At 44.0% G+C, this 16,323-nt stretch overlaps 1 protein-coding gene across 10 annotated transcripts in view; it reads right to left on the bottom strand.

Moving 5' to 3' along the window:
• CNOT1 (CCR4-NOT transcription complex subunit 1) overlaps positions 1 to 16,323 on the bottom strand; it is an 86,783-nt gene that overhangs the window by 52,811 nt on the left and 17,649 nt on the right. For all 10 annotated transcript variants that reach the window (XM_038753373.1, XM_038753377.1, XM_038753375.1 and 7 more), the window contains exons 3-10: positions 8,510 to 8,617; positions 8,121 to 8,219; positions 5,319 to 5,387; positions 5,170 to 5,224; positions 4,109 to 4,312; positions 2,271 to 2,439; positions 876 to 1,002; positions 657 to 767 (exon numbers count right to left, since the gene is read on the bottom strand). In XM_038753373.1, coding sequence (XP_038609301.1) covers positions 657 to 767; positions 876 to 1,002; positions 2,271 to 2,439; positions 4,109 to 4,312; positions 5,170 to 5,224; positions 5,319 to 5,387; positions 8,121 to 8,219; positions 8,510 to 8,617 — 942 coding nt within the window. The remainder of the gene's footprint in view (positions 1 to 656; positions 768 to 875; positions 1,003 to 2,270; positions 2,440 to 4,108; positions 4,313 to 5,169; positions 5,225 to 5,318; positions 5,388 to 8,120; positions 8,220 to 8,509; positions 8,618 to 16,323) is intronic.

The following is a 16,323-nucleotide window of genomic DNA, read 5'->3' as shown; positions in this document are numbered from 1 at the left end:
AATTTGCTCATTAAGCACTTTGTACTGTCTATTTTCTCTCTGTTCCTACCATTCTTGGTAGGTGAATGGCGTTCCCCAAAATTAGTTTAGGCTATCTTTACATTGTGACCAGCCAAAATAACCACTCTTATCTGGACTTGAGAATAGGTATTCAGGGGTCCCTCTGTTGTTCTACACACCGGTGCTTGTCTCTGCTTCTGCAAGTTTTTTTGGTACTGTGGGTTTAAAAATTTCACTTTGTTCCCTTATTAGACAATGCTTTGTTGATTATCTCCTCATATGAGCCCCTCACTTGCTTCTCTCTTCATATTCCCAGTCCTCTCTTTTCTATGCCTGGAAAGCTCTCCCTCCTCACTGCTAATTTTCTTCAGGGAGGATATTTTCAGCCTGAAAATACACTTGGGGCTCTTGGGAGCAATCTCACTTGGCTCACACACTTGGCTTTTGGGACTGCTATTTGATCTGCATTTTCAATCTTCCAGCTGGATTCTGCTTTCCTGCTTTCCCTGTGATGTTTTCATCCTGGTGCCTCCCTCGCCCTCTCCGTCCTCCATTTTTTTGCTTTCTCCTTCTTTTTCCCCCTCTATGGAAAGGGCCCAGGAACCCTGGTAATTTGCATCGTCAGAAATTATGAAAAATAGTGTTCCCAGACTCACCAGCTCCTTCAAGACATCAATTAAGACTTCCACATTCCAGGTATGGGCCTGTGCACCATCACTTTTATCTTTTCCATCGCTCCATATCCCACTGCCAGGGGCTGAAATGGACTGTAAAAAGCAAAACACGGGACATAAACCATCTAAATGATCCTTTTTCACAGCATGCAATGCTCGGTGGCCACTTGTTAAAACTGCTAGTTAACCTGAGGCACTTACCTGTAATGGAATTCCATCCGTCAACCCTGAATGAGTTCGGGCCATCATTCCCAAAACCCTGGCAACCTGGGCTGCTGTAACCTCCCGAACACCAAACTGCCTGATTATACTGCGACATTCTTCAATACTGAACCAAGAAGACAAGATGAGAAAGCGTCACCAACTTTCGGCGAGGTCGCATATTTCAGCAAAACACAAGATCCTTCTTCATAGAAGTATCCAGCTAGACGAAGCAGGCCTCTACTAACGGGTTAGGCCTTCATCTTCCCAAAACATGGCTTAAGTATCCACTTCAATTTTGGTGGTTTACAGAAAAACAGGTTGTATGGGTCTTGGAATGAAAAAAATCAGATGTTAAGAAGCCTCCTGATAGTTACAGTTTTGGTATGGTGACACAATAGCTGCATCACAATACACTGGAAAACAAGAGATATGAGAGAACCAATAAGCCTTTACAGTTAGCGGGCTGCAAAGGAATCAGAGAACCTTCTTCTGACAGTGCAACCCTGTTTTGGATACAGCACACTGTGATGCTACAAAACATGGTGTTGAGACACCAGAGAATACAATGCAGGTTCTCATTAACGGGTTTTACCAAGACAACTTAATAAACACCATAATAACAATAATATGAGCTAAGTGCCAAGCACTGTACTAAGCAATGGGGTAGAACTACAATAATCAGACTGGATGCAGGCTAAATCTATTACAGGAGAAAGGAGTGTTGACAATTTTGTGTGATTGTTACAGCAGACATCGCTAAACACTAAGCTGTATATAGTATTTCAATATTATATTTAACTATGAAAGGAAAAACAGCAAGAAAACACTGCCAGATCACACTGAACTCAAGAGTTAACGAGTCAAACGAGTGAGACTTCTTACAGTCTAACTCTCTAGACACTTTAAAGTAAGTATAGGTCAAAAAAAACTCCCTTGGATTTTTAAATGCAAGATAATGCGATGGAGAACGCCACTACTTGGCTACCCTCAAAAGCCAAATCAAACCAAATAACCTATTTGAATTAAATTGCTCTGCTTCAAAGTGACAAATAATCAAGTCAAATGTCAGAGTGGATTTTCAAATCTAAGTATGAACACTGAAAAACAGAAAAATCTGACTTTCCAGAGAGGCTACACTGCTTGAGTACTGGTTTCCAAAGTCTTCTGCCAAAACCCCCTTGGCTGAGGACTATCTTCATGAATCCACCTTTTATTTTTAAGATATTTCCTTCTTCCTTTTGGCCCTACAACTTCTTAAAGCTATAATTTGGGGTTTGAAATCTTGGAAAACAATTAAGTGAATTGAAGCACCTTGCAGCAGAACGCTATATCAGGAAATTTCACTGGGCTAAATATTATAGTAAGCATCTTAATAGCCCATATTCCACCAACCTTGCACAAAAGCCATAGCCAACTTCTTGCATGAAGTCTGCAAGAGAGCTCTCCATCATGGTTTTAGCTATCCCTCCAGAGTCAGGCAGGATCCTGTCCATTAGAATGTCCCGTTTTTCAGGGTATAAAAGTGGTGCAAGCACCACGGGACAGCGTTCCTGGGGAAAATCTGGGGAAGAGATAAGTAAAGTTGACAAGATTATTAGTCTGATCAAGTGCAAGACAAGCATTCTCTATTCAGTCAGCCCTCAGAATTTTAGCATAAGTTTGATGATAGCAATATTAAAAGCAGAATTCTTCCTCAGTTGCTGATTTCCATTAATTCCTTCAGTATTTCTACCCCAGATTAAGTATAGTTGCTAATCCCTTCTATTTATATGCCCTTCTATTTCCTATACAACATTCCACGGATAGTAACATTCTCATACATTGAGACGAAAATCAGACTGTATTTAATGAATCAAAGAAATCAAAAACAAACAAAATGTGGATGTTATATATCATTGAAACCAAACTTTTTTTCCAGCTGACAGAATGGGCAATTTCAGCCCAGGAAGTCAGTGATGCCATCAAAATTCCTTAGAGACTGAGCCTGTGGGTTGCTGGGCAGAAATTTCAATTTATAAGACTGAGATATCAGAAAGTTTGGGAATTAATCCAAAACCACTACCAAGTCAAGTGGACTCTGCCATAACAATTAATCAAACCTGGCCAACTTAACACTGAGGTCTCTCTTAAAAGCAGGATAATTAAAGAAGTATTCTAAGCCCTGGGTGACAGAATGCATTCTGAGAAAAGCATTTTGCTTAAAATGGGGGGCTTACTTTTCAAACCCCAAAAATACACGTGCAGGTCCATTCCAATAAGAGTGCAATTTTACATTATTAATGGTCTGCCTATTAAAGCTTTAGATATTCATTTGAAAAGGGGGAAAATTTCAATTTATCTTCAATTTTAGTAAACATGTGCGTTTGAATCATTTAAGCTTAAATGCTACAATATTCCACTTTTTAAAAGCTACAATATGGAATTTATCCAACCACCTACTGTCCTCCACCCCTCCCTATTATTTGTGACACCTAGAGAGAGTTGGGGGAAGGAGAAGAGTGAAGAGGGGAAATAGAGAAAAGGGAATTTTCATTCAGGGGGTGGGAGGGTGGAAATGCACCCCTTTTATTAAAGAGTTTCTTGGAATTTGCTCTGGGGTCAGAAATATGATGGCTCCCGGCTACCCTTACAGTCCCAAATTTTTTTTTATGGCATCTGTTGAGCTCTTACTATGTGCCAGGCACTGTACTAAGCTCTGGGTCAGATATAAGCTAATCAGGTTTGGACACAGTCCATGTCCCTCACGGGGCTCACAGTTCGTAATCCCTGATTAACAGATGGAGTAACTGAGGCACAGAAGTGAAGTGACTTGCCCAAGATCACACAGCAGACAAATGGCACAGCTAGGATTAGAGTCCAAGCCCTTGTCACTCCCAGGCCTGGGCTCTATCCAGCAGGCTACACTGCTTCTCAATTGCACACCTCCACCCGATATTTGGGTTTGCAGGGGGGTCGGCTGGGTCCCGTTTCTGACTCTAGTCCCCAAAAAGCATGAGGGACATGCAAATAAGCGTGGCGTTTTTCCCCGCCGAATACTCTTCTTAGTAATTTTTAAATATTGTAAAAGCATCCTCCCAAATTGTGGGTGGCGAGGAAAACAGCAGGGTCTACCTGGTCACCAAGGAGCCGCCGTCTCCGGATCCAGACACATACCAACGACCCTTTTATCCTAGAGCATCTGATCCGACAAGACAGTGCCCAAACTCAAATCAGCTGGAATGACGGCTCACCTCTACGCAACGTCTTGAGGAATGCGTCGATCTGTTCCTGTCCAACCCCAAAGGCTCCCTTCTGCCCAAAGAGGAGATGGGAGAGGAGGAGGTGCAAGACCTCTATTGCAATATCTTGGAAGCCACCTTCTTGATTTCCGCTGACGTCTGCGTCAATGTAAGAGCGCAGAAGATCTGGAAGCTTTTGTTTGATAAACTGGGCAGCTTGAAGGGGGGGAAAAAAAGAGAAACTCTTGCCCAAACATGAACATTTCTTTAGATATATATACTCTCCCAAACTTGGTTGCCTTTCTCTTGCCTTCATATTTCTCAACCTCCTCCCACTGCTTGGTTCTTAAAAATATTAGGACTCACGGGGCTATCCCTGACATGGCGACATCTAAATCTTGTAAAGAATCTGCTTTGAAATAGCGATGGCTCCTTAAACTGCCCGTGCTGAAGCTGGACTTAGAGATCTTGTTTTGATGTTCTGTCGCAACGCCTAGGAGCTGACGCTGCTATGAAGTTATAACTTGTCCCGTTTCAAATGGCCCTGGGTCAGGGAGCATTCTAGTACTTTGAAGGTAGCTCTAAAACCAGGGAACTACAACAGCAGCACATCAGGGAAGTTCTCTTAGCCTTGATCTTCTCTATGGGGTTGGAGGTATCCACTGACATGCTTTAGAAGCCTGGGGACCAAGACAACAGCTCTTTCACAACACACACACACGTGACAACACTCACTCACTACTGTTCTGTGTAAACCCCTACTTTCGGCCAGTTTCTCTACTTTTATACCTGTCCCTCCTCCTTCCATTAACCAGACTCTCTCTCCCACTCTGTCTCTGCTGTTATTCTCTTGCTAAGCTGGAAGTGCCCCACTCACTGGCTCCTTGCTCCCTTTTCCCAGTTCCCCTCTGCTCCTACTTTCCTGTGGCCAAACTCCTACTCAACTGCACCTGACAGCAGTCTCAGAGCCCCAGGAGTCCCCTAGGAAGGGATGGCCATATCAGATCCCAATACACACATGCACGTGGAAAAATGAAAATTGTGGCTCTCGTATTTCAGCAAACCCAACTTACCAAAACCTCGTAGATCTGAGCTAGATGAATTCAAGAGCGCAAGACCAAAAATTACCTGCAACAGTAGAGTAATTAAAGATGAAACTCTCAAATTTAAAACTTTTATATAATATACAGTACAAGTCCAACTGCATTATAAATTCACCTACCTCCTGCACTTTGCTTAACTTGAGAACTTTACTCAATTGGGCAAATAAGTGGGGTGACGGCTTTAGACTCTGAAATAAAGAGAAGTACTTTAAAAACAAAGTTTCCATATATCTCTGCCCACCCCATGTGCAAATTACATACAGACAGGCCGTGCAATTCATTCAGTCGTATTTACTGAGCGCTTACTGTGTGCAGAGCACTGTACTAGGCGCTTACAGTGAGCCTGCGGGGAGCCTACTCATTCTAAGATGCTATAACCCATAATTGTGAGTGTTTTCCCTTCACGCTTTAGCTTAATGACCCAAACTTTGCAGAGCCCAAACCAGCCCAAAGTTGTTTGCATTGCATTAGAAAAATGAAATGGCAACACCAACATGAAGTTGACTCACTCTGAGGACAGCAAAATAGTCAGTGCATTAAGTCGGCATTAACAGACCTTAAAAATCAATGCTATTTGAACACTTACTATGTGCAGAGCACTGAACTACGTCCTTAAAACCTCTGCACTACTATTTATGATTAAGACAAAGTCACTCTCACAATGCAGGTGTAAAAACAGTAGAATTCAAAATGAGAAAAAAAAAACAGGCCAATTTGCAAGGTGTTTGGGTTTTTTTTTTTTATAGCTGCTTGCCACCACTATCATCGTCCCTCTACAACAGTTTCCGCTTCCTTCACTACACTGAAATCACCCGCTCCAAGGTCACCAATGAGCTCCTTCCCATCATGACTGACAACCTCTACTCTGTTCTAATTCCCATCAACTTCTCGGCTGCCTTCGATTCTGTAGCTCACTCCCTTCTCCTGGAAATAATACGGAAGCTTGGTTTCACCCCCACAGTTGCCTCCTGTGACTCCTCTTACGGCTCTAACTTAGCCTTAGTCTCTTTAGTCAGATCTTCCTCTGCTTCTCAACTGTTGGCTGCACTGTCCCTCAAAGCCCCGTTGTGGGTCCTCTTCTCACTTGACATCAGTCACTCCTTTAGTGAGCTTATCCACTCCAACGGCTTCAACTACCACCTCTCTACACGTTCTCAAATCTACCTCACTAAGGCCAGACTCCTCTCGCTCTGCAATCTTGCATTTCCGCTTGCCTCAAGGACATCGCTATGTGAGATATTCTGACATCTCAGGTTCATCTGTCCCCAGCTGAATTTCTCAACTTAGCACCCGCATCAGGGAGAAGCGGCCTGGCCTAGTGGATACAACATAGTCCTGGGAGTCCAAGGACCTGGTTCTGAACCCAGCTCTACTACACGCCTGATGTGCGACCTTGGGTGTGTCACTTCACTCCTTCGTGCCTCAGTTTCCTCACCTGCAAAATGCGGATTCAATACCTGTTCTTCCTACTTAAGGATGAGCCCCATCTGGGACAGGTACTGCATTTGATCTGATACTCTATCAACCCTAGTGCTTAGTACAGGGCTTGGCTCCTCCTAAGCACTTAAATACCGTTTAAGAAAATCTCCTCCTCTACCTAACTTTCCTGTCAGTTGACACCACCTTCATCCTGCACAGCTCTACGGCTCACAACCCTGACGTGATCCTTGGTTCCAGCCTCTCTTTCAACCCCAATAAACTTGCTGTATTGTGAGCTCCCTGAGGACAGACACCTATTAGTTCTACTGTATTCTCCCACCTTTGTAGAAAAATGTTCTGCACACAGAAGACGTTCAAATAATAATAATAATGGCATTTGTTAAGCGCTTACTATGTGCAGAGCACTGTTCTAAGCGCTGGGGAGGATACAAGGTGATCAGGTTGTCCCAAGAGGGGCTCACAGTCTTAATCCCCATTTTACAGGTGAGGGAACTGAGGCACAGAGAAGTTAAGTGACTTGCCCAAAGTCACACAGCTGACAAGTGTCGGAGCTGGGATTTGAGCCCATGACCTCTGACTCCAAAGCCCGGGCTCTTTCCACTGAGCCACACTGCTTCTACCAAATGCCACTGATTGCTATTCAGTCTGTGCCCTCAGCCTCCCCCCGCCACCCGACCCCCTGACACACACAGAAGCCACCCTGTAAATTTTCCTCCACAATATCTCCAGGATCTGCCCCACTTCCATCACCATCTTCAATGGCCTCCTTGCCTTCAGCCTTTCCCCTCTCTGGTCCAGATTTCATTCTGCTGCCCGGAATGTTCTTCTCAAGTACTGCTCTGCCCATGTCTCCTCACATCTTTCCCTCTCAAATGGAGACCCCTGACCACTGGTGCTGGGGGCAATCAGTCTCTTCCTCCTTAGCCATTCTTTTTTCCCCACTCACCTACTCAATGAGCCTCATTCTCTTCCCTCCCATCATTCATCACCTGCTCATGCCCTATCCCTTGCTTGGGACCTCCTTCCCCTCCTTCATATCTGGCACACCACTATTTTTCCCCATCTTCAAAGCCTTCCTGAAGTTGCATCTCTTCCGGGAGGCCTTTTCCAATTTCTCAAAACCACCTTGTACCTCTCCAACCCACTGGCCCCTACCAACTGCAACTTCAGCAATCCCACACCACCTAATCACTTCTGTTCCCAAAGCATTTATGTATATATCTAACTTACCCTACTTATTATTAAAGCATTGACTAGTATAAATTTCCTTTTCTCCTCCAATCTGTAATTTGTTTTAGTTCTTGTCGCCCTTACTAGATTGCAAACTCCATGAGAGCAGGGATTACATCTGATTCTGTTGTTTTCTCCCAAGCACTTATAAGTGTGATGCACCAGAGCAGGTACTCACATTACTGATTTGAACCTCATAATAGACCACCTTCTTAGACTAGATAAAATATGATACTACTAAAAATACAAACCTTCTGATAATGCAATGGATTATCAATGGCATAGGACAGCGTCGAGATAAAGTTTGGCTTCGTAATCAACGACGCACACTCCTGAATCAGAAACTGAGTCTAAAAAGAAAAAACAATTTTTACAAAACTAGTTCAATAGGCTATTTTCATTTTTTTTTCCTCCTTTTCATTTCTAAAGAAATTTCTCAATATTCAAAACAGGAGGAACTTAACTTAGAATATGCCCTTGAATTTGAGTGAAGAGAAATTACATTACTAATTAAAAAAAAACAAAACCTTGCATTAGGCCAAATCAAAGTTACTCCCTGGTTGCAACTAGTTTACTACTAGCTACCTGGTGTGGCCAAATAGTTAAAACACACATTTTAAATCTCACACATCAAATTTACCTGATGAAAATCTTTGCCACTGCTTTTACCATCGCCACTGAAATCCACGTGCGAAAATAGGCAGCGTAATAAATGCCTGTCTGCTTCGGGGCCGTGCCGATTCACAATCTAAAAACAGAGAAATACATTTTTAAGCTTTAAAATCTGAATGACACGGAGGGATTTAATGAGGAATTGAAGTCAAGGGAATGTAGGTCCCATCAATTTTCAAATAATCTGTTTTGAAATTTGTTCTATGTGGTTACAGGCAGGATGAAGGGAGAAAAATCACTGATTAGAGCTGGTACGCTATAACACACAAATCAAATTTTAAACAGCTAAACCACAAGTAATACTAGCTGGTACATTAAAAAAGGAACACTAAGCTGAACTGAACACCAATATGAATTAGAAACTAAATCACAAATATTTTGCATCAAATGTTGCGAAAGTCAACTCACTTAGAAAGAGTGATTTATAATTTACATTATACCCCATTGGCACCTGATTTACATATAGCTGTGGGAAGGGAATGGGGGGAATAATCCAAAAAACAGTCCAAGTTTAATATCCAAAATCTGGGTTTAACAATTGCACTTAACTCAATGAACGTGAGTGTTCTATCCAACAGGGATCAAGTTTTACAATACTCATTAGAGAGTGATTACCTTCACTTTGGTTATACAAACTAATCGACTGGATAAATTACCTTTGGCTCAGGCAGCTACACAAAATAAACGGGTCTAAATATCCTAACTCGATTCTGGTCAGTTATTTCAAATTCCGATTATCTGGACTGCCTCTGGACCCAATTAGTTTAATCTGCTTACGACAAGTTTTCACCAAGGAAGTCGGACAAGTCTTAAGTGCAAAGCAAAGCATCCAACTTTGTAGAAGTCATCTCTGTAATGGATAAAACTCCCCCCAAACCACCACCTGAGTTGGCAGGTTTCACTAATGAGACCACCCTCAATCCCCAAACAACTTCGTCTTTTTGCCAGATGGTCTTACAATACAGGTTCAAATTATGCTCCACTGTTTGCAATCAAAGCATAGAGTACCCACCACATTTCATTTTCTGAAGCAACATTTCAAACCCTATATAGCCTACACCGCCCTAGGAGTTGTTGGGATTCTTGAAAATGGAGTCACTCCCAAGGATCCCTTATAATAGAATACTAGCCTCACTACTAATCAGCAGAGACCAGCTGTGCTCTCCTAATGAGAGCAGGCGTCCCCCCTTCCTTCTGAGAATAATGAGGTAAAGCACTGGTTCCTTCTTACCCTTTCCTCCACCCTGAGAACGAACTTCTGGGCATTCCAAAGAAAGCTTTGGAAAACTTCACCTCAACTGTCTAGGGATGACCCGCGGAGGCAACCAGCCATTCTTGGGAAGCCCCGCAGGAACTATGTTTTCTTATCCGAAGACTGAAATGCATTAACTAGCAGCCTCCTTAATGCAAAATGCATTACCTTCCTTAGGGAAAAAAAGTGAGCCAGATACTTCACTTTTTTATGGTATTTGTTAAGTGTTTACTATGTGCGAGGCACTGTACTAAGCACTTGGATAGATAAAAGGTAATTGGGTCAGATACAGTTCCTGTACCATATAGGGCTCACAGTCTTAATCCCCATTTTACAGATGAGGTACCTGAAACACAGAAAAGGGAATTGCCCGTGGTCACATGGCAGACATGTGGCGGATCCAGGATTAGAATCCAGGTCTTCTGACTCCCAAACCTGTGCTCTTTGAACTATGCCATGCTGCTTATCTTTTAGGCCAGGAGAGTCTAATGGGCAGCAAAGTGCGGCCACCTAAGATTTTTAGCAATTTTTTAACCTACTTAGCACACATAATAATAATAATAATAATAATAATAATGGCATTTATTAAACACTTACTATGTGCAAAGCACTGTTCTAATGAGGTAACAGGCACAGAAAAGTTAAGTGACTTGCCCAAAGTCACACGGCTGACAACTGGCAGAGTCGGAATTTGAACCCATGATCTCTGACTCCAAAGCCCATGCTCTTTCCACTGAGACGCGCTGCTTCTCTAAATAATATTGGTATTTGCTAAGCACTTACTATGTGCCAAGCGCTGTTCTAAGTGCTCTGGTATAGATACAAGGTTATCAGGTTGTCCCACTTGGGGCTCACAGTCTTGATCCCCATTTTACAGATGAGTTCACTGAGGCCCAGAGAAGTTACGTGACTTGCCCAAAGTCACACAGCTGACAAGTGGCAGAGTCGGGATTAGAACTCACGACCTTTGACTCCCAAGCCCGGGCTCTGTCCATTAAGCCACGCTGCTTCAGGGGCTTGTCAAAACTGACACGTGCCCTGACAGTACTCTCTATAGTCCTTGACAATAGTTCAGTCTGGTAAATACCCTTGTTTTCATTAAATTGATCAAAAGCTAGGACTAGGCTTGTCACTGTCCTAACAAGTTTTTTGTACTAATGAAGTTTAAACTTTTAAAAACTTTTTATTAATGTTTATATATATAAATAGCTGGCAGGCTAGATACACATCATCATTGCTCTCGATAAAAATACCTGCAGCCCACACAAATATGGATTTCCACTCACAAGGCCCATTCCTGAAAACTTGGGGGCAACCCGGTTTCAGGCAAATTCCTACATGCAGCTTTCATCCATTAATGAATTCCTAAACAAAGACCAACAAGTTATTTGAACACACAAGTCCAAATGTTTAATTTTGCCACTTGGGCCGAAAGATGAGTGGTTATAAAAAGTTGAGACTTATGTAAGTTAAATGGACTCAGCAGCCTTGAACTCAAAGACAGTTTCCATCCATAAATTAATCAATTTATTCTCTCTGGGAAGCAATCCCAGTACATCTACCTTCATTTTTTTTCCTTTATTAGGACAGAGACTTACACCTCCTTTCCCCCAGTGTGCACGAATGGTCCTTATTTGCTGCTTGAGTGGGGACAGCCAGAGTCGGCACTGAGGGATGTCTGGAGAGCAGAAGGACAATGAAGTGTCTTGCCACGGACGTGGCCCAGCCAGGATATTCTCGCATTCACTACACTCCAGTATATACGTTCATTCAATCGTATTTATTGAGTGCTTACTGTGTGCAGAGCACTGTACTAAGCACTTATACATGCAAGGAACTGCTCAGACTAGTTTAGTACCTACCTGAAATTACTACTTCTAAGATTTGTTTCCATATGACAATAATAATAATGGTATTTGTTAATAATAATGGCATTTATTAAGCACTTACTATGTGCAAAGCACTGTTCTAAGCGCTGGGGAGGATACAAGGTGATCAGGTTGTCCCACGGGGGGCTCACAGTCTTCATCCCCATTTTCCAGATGAGGTAACTGAGGCGCAGAGAAGCTAAGTGACTTGCCCAAAGTCACACAGCTGACAGTTGGCGGAGCTGGGATTGGAACCCATGACCTCTGACTCCAAAGCCCGGGCTCTTTCCACTGAGCCACGCTGCTTCTCTAAGCACTGCTTTGTTAAGCACTTACTATGGGTCAAGCACTATTCTAAGCACTGGGGGGGATACAAAGTAAGCAGGTTGGACGCAGTCCACGCCCCTAGTGCGACTCACATTCTTAATCCCATTTTTACAGATGAGACAACTGAGGCACAGAAAAGTGATGTGATTTGGCCAAGGTCGCACAACAGACAAGTGGCAGAGCTGGGATTAGAACCTGGATCCTCGGCTTTCAGTCCCGTGCTCTATCCATTAGGCCATGCTGCTTCCCTATAACACGAGGAGAATCTCCCAGTCAACAGCAACCAATCAATGGTATTGATTGCCTGTTCTTTGCAAAGCACTTGGGAGAGTACAACATAACAGAGTTGGTAGATACGTTCCCTGCCCACAACAAGCTCATGGTCTAAGCTAAGGCAGAAAATCAAGAGGTCCCACAAGCGCAGACACAGCAGTGTGGTGCAACGGAAAAAGCACCGGCCTGGGAATCAGGCGACCTGGGCTCTACTTCGGCTTTGTCCTTAATCTGCTGTGTGACCTTGGTCAGGTCACAGCCTCTCCTTACTTCGGTTTCCTCACCTATAAAATGGGGATATCGTGTGCATCGCTGTACCTTACAAGGATGTTGTGTGGGATAAAATGATAGTTGAGGTGGACGCGCTTTGGAAAACAAAGCAGTATACAAAGACCATGACGTTCTTATTTTTATTGCTATAATGATCACTTATAAAGCCTGAGAAGCCGCCTCGCCGGAGAGCAAATGACTTCCCCGTGGCTCAGTGGAAAGAGCCCGGGCTTGGGAGTCAGAGGTCGTGGGTTCTAATCCCTGCTCCGCCACTTCTCAGCTGTGTGACTTTTGGGCAAGTCACAACTTCTCTGGCCTCAACTGCCTCATCTGTAAAATGGAGATTAAGACTGTGAGCCTCACGTAGCACAGGGACTGTGTCCAACCAAGCAAATCGCTTGTATCCACCTCAGCGCTTAGTACAGTGCCTGGCACATAGTAAGTGCTTAACAAATACCACCATTATTATTATTATTATTATTCCCCAGAGAGTTCAAGCTCTAACAGTCCCATGGTCCTAGAAAAGTCAACACCTTTTCTTTCCTGTTTCCCGACAAATATGATTGAGTGACAGAGTTGAACCCTGTCACGGAAAAGCTCAAAGTGGGGACAGAAAGAGCCCCTGTGGAGAGAGATGGGAGGCGGGCACATGTGATCACTTGGTACGTCCTCACACTTAATTTAATCTGAGTTCTTGGATAAGGGACAAACTAATTGATCAATCTGACAGATTCTACGGCTGGTCCCCTAGAGAAGGGGAATGGAATAGGGACAAAGCTACTAAAATAAGAGCAACAGGATGGACTTACCTAAACCCACCTCTACCCTAGATGTCTTAGGTAAATAACAGTGGATGGCATAGGTGGACGGGACTACATGGGGGCCTTGCAAGTTTCTATGAGGACTTTGCTCAGCACCCCAGTGCCAACTGCCTAACCCTAATGGTTTGGATGACATTGACCCAAGGAGGGTAATCCCAGCCCTATATGATGATGATGGTATTTGTTAAGCACATACTATCTGCCAAGCACTGTTCAAAGCACTGGGGTAGATACAAGGTAATCAGGTTGTCCCACGTGGGGCTCACAGTCATAATCTTCTTTTTACAGATGAGGTAACTGAGGCGCAGAGAAGTGAAGTGACTTGTCCAAAGTCACACAGCTGATAAGTGGCGGAGCTGGGATTAGAACCCACGACCTGTGCTCTTTCCACTAAGCCATGCTGCTCTCACACAAAATAAAAATAAATAAAGCAGTATGCCAGCCCTGAGGAGAAGGACTACAGTGCTGGGAACCAGGAGACTTGGGGTCTAGTGTCAGCTCAGTCAGCCCCCGGGTGATCTTGGTTTCCACTTAGCTCTCCCATCATTCCTCACCGATAACTCACTCTGCTCCAGTTTCCACATATGCAAAGAGATCCCTTTGTGGGACACGGTCTGAGTCTGACCTTGAATCTATCCCAGCACTCAGCACATAGTAAGCACTAATACCCATCATTATTACTTCACCATTTCACCAGTCCCAAGAAGCAAAGAGCCGCTCTCTAGCTTGATGGATCCAAATCAATCAATGGCATTTATCGAATGCTCACTGCATGCACAGCGCTGTATTCAGCATCTGGGACAATACAATCGACAGAGTTGGCTGAAGTAGCCTGGCCAAGGGGATACAGTATGGGCCTGGGACCCAGGTTCTAAGCCCAGCTCTGCCACTTATCTTCTGGGTGACCTTGGGCAAGTCACTTTACTTCTCTGTACTAGTTACTTTCCCAAATCTGTTATACTGTACACTCTTAACTACTTAGTATAGTGCTCAACACATCGTATCCACCTCAGCACTTAGAACAGTGCCTGGCATAGTAAGTGCTTAAATTCCATAATTATTATTATAATAAGCGCTCAGTATATTTGACTGATTGAATCTTGTTGATATCCCCCCTGCCCCTAAATGCCTCAGCACTTAAAACTGAGGTTTTTCTACCTGATTTAAGGGAGGTTGGCCAAATCAATCTCAGCAGGGGTAACCTGGGTCAATAATAAATGGTGGCCATGGCAGTCGCCACATCCTTGCCCACTCTAAGCTTGATCTGGCCACAGCTTGCCAGGACCTAATCAGCATCACGCATGGCCTGATTACCTCCCCTGGTTGGGAGGAATGGATACCCTCGGGTAGCCCCACGCGCATCTTTTGCTGATCTTTTACTTGGAGCTTCGGCTAAATAATTTTGCTCTAAGGCTTCCTACCTCAATGAAGATGAGGAGAAGGGATCAAGTTGGCCAGCAGCAAAACAAAACTCTCCCAAGTCCGTGGACTAACTGAAATGGGAATCCTGCAAATAACGGGACTGAGAACAAAGGGAGAGGAATCCCAGTGAGAAGATACCTATTTGTCTATCTTAATTGATAACGGGTGGTAGATTGGGGAGTTCCTGAAGGGACCAGGGACCGTTTCTCTGGGGAATGGATGGCAGAGAGTTACTGAGCATGTTGATTGCTGATGGGCTCCAGAGGTGGTTCCTCTGAGTTTTTAGGTGCTTAGTAGAGGAGCTCAATAAATAGCATTTATTGATTGATTTAGGCTATGGCTTTACTACACCTGCCTTTTCAAGTAGGCCCGTTTGGGGGGCGGGGGGTTGGATTCACTCAAATCCCATGCGAAGAGGGGAAGTATTTCTAGGAAACAGTATTTCCTCTGGTAAGAGCTCAACAGGCAGGAGAGCCTGAAGCTAAGAGGCCAGTGAATGAGTGAGCAGACAGTTGGTGACTAAGCAGTCTGACATACTGTCAAGAAGGATTCCACTGTTTTAGATCACGTGGCTAATTCATGCAGAGCCTGGGTGGGCCAGGGAGTGGGGAGAGGTCAACCGTACTAATTGAGCCCTTACTGTGTGCAATATAACTACGTAACAGACTCATTCCCTGCCCACAACGAGCTTAGAGTCAAGAGGGTGTGCGAGTGATGAGTACCTGAAGGAAATTTTTGATCTAGGATGGGAGACAGGGGGCTAACCAGGAGGAGACTTCATAATTTGGACTCAATGAATTACAGGAGGATTAGCTGAACGTATGTCTCGGCAACTTCAACATGTTTCCCCACAGTTACCAGAATAACTACGGAAGGAAAAGTAACAAAAGGGGGAATATTTGCTTGAGCGTGGCTGGGGGCAAGGGAGGGGGAGCGAGGCCTTAAGTTTAGAGGAGGAAGAAAAGGAAAAACCGCTGAAAAGGCCGGAGGGGAAAGTAGAAAACACTCAATTTTTATCTTTATTCTAATTCTCTCCTAAAGGAGTGTGTCAGTCCCAAGAAAGTATGAGGAAACCAAAAAACAAGGACTGCAACATAGAAGGCTTGCTGAGGCTGAGCGTTTAGCAAAAGAAAACCCTCTTGTTTTAGTGGAGTGGAAGAGAAGTGAGAAAAGGAGCGTAAGGACTATCACAAGATGCTGGAAGCCACATGTGAGTCTGCACAGAAATTCACATGTGAAACTGACCCACTAAGGTAGAGGGGAAGGCCCTAATGGCAAGACAATAAGGGCCTCTTTCTCTTCTTGGTGAGAGGCATGGGGATCCTACCGCTGGGATTAGAACCCACGACCATCACCCTCCCTATAAAGCAGGGAAAGAAGTCAGCTCACTGCCCAGGCCAGGGATGGCGTGTCCCCAAACCTCACGCACAGAGGCCTTCCTGAGGGTAGAACAACTGTGGCCCAAAAAGACAGTCCTGCTTAAACTGTGGGGACCTTCCCACAAACCCTGGAGAGTCTGCAATGATGGGGAGATACTTGGCTCAATAGA

Source organism: Tachyglossus aculeatus, chromosome 11 (genome assembly GCF_015852505.1).
Source record: "Tachyglossus aculeatus isolate mTacAcu1 chromosome 11, mTacAcu1.pri, whole genome shotgun sequence".
Lineage (NCBI taxonomy): Eukaryota > Metazoa > Chordata > Mammalia > Monotremata > Tachyglossidae > Tachyglossus > Tachyglossus aculeatus.
Note: the sequence above shows the minus strand (reverse complement) of the source record. Positions and strands in the feature narration are given on the sequence as shown.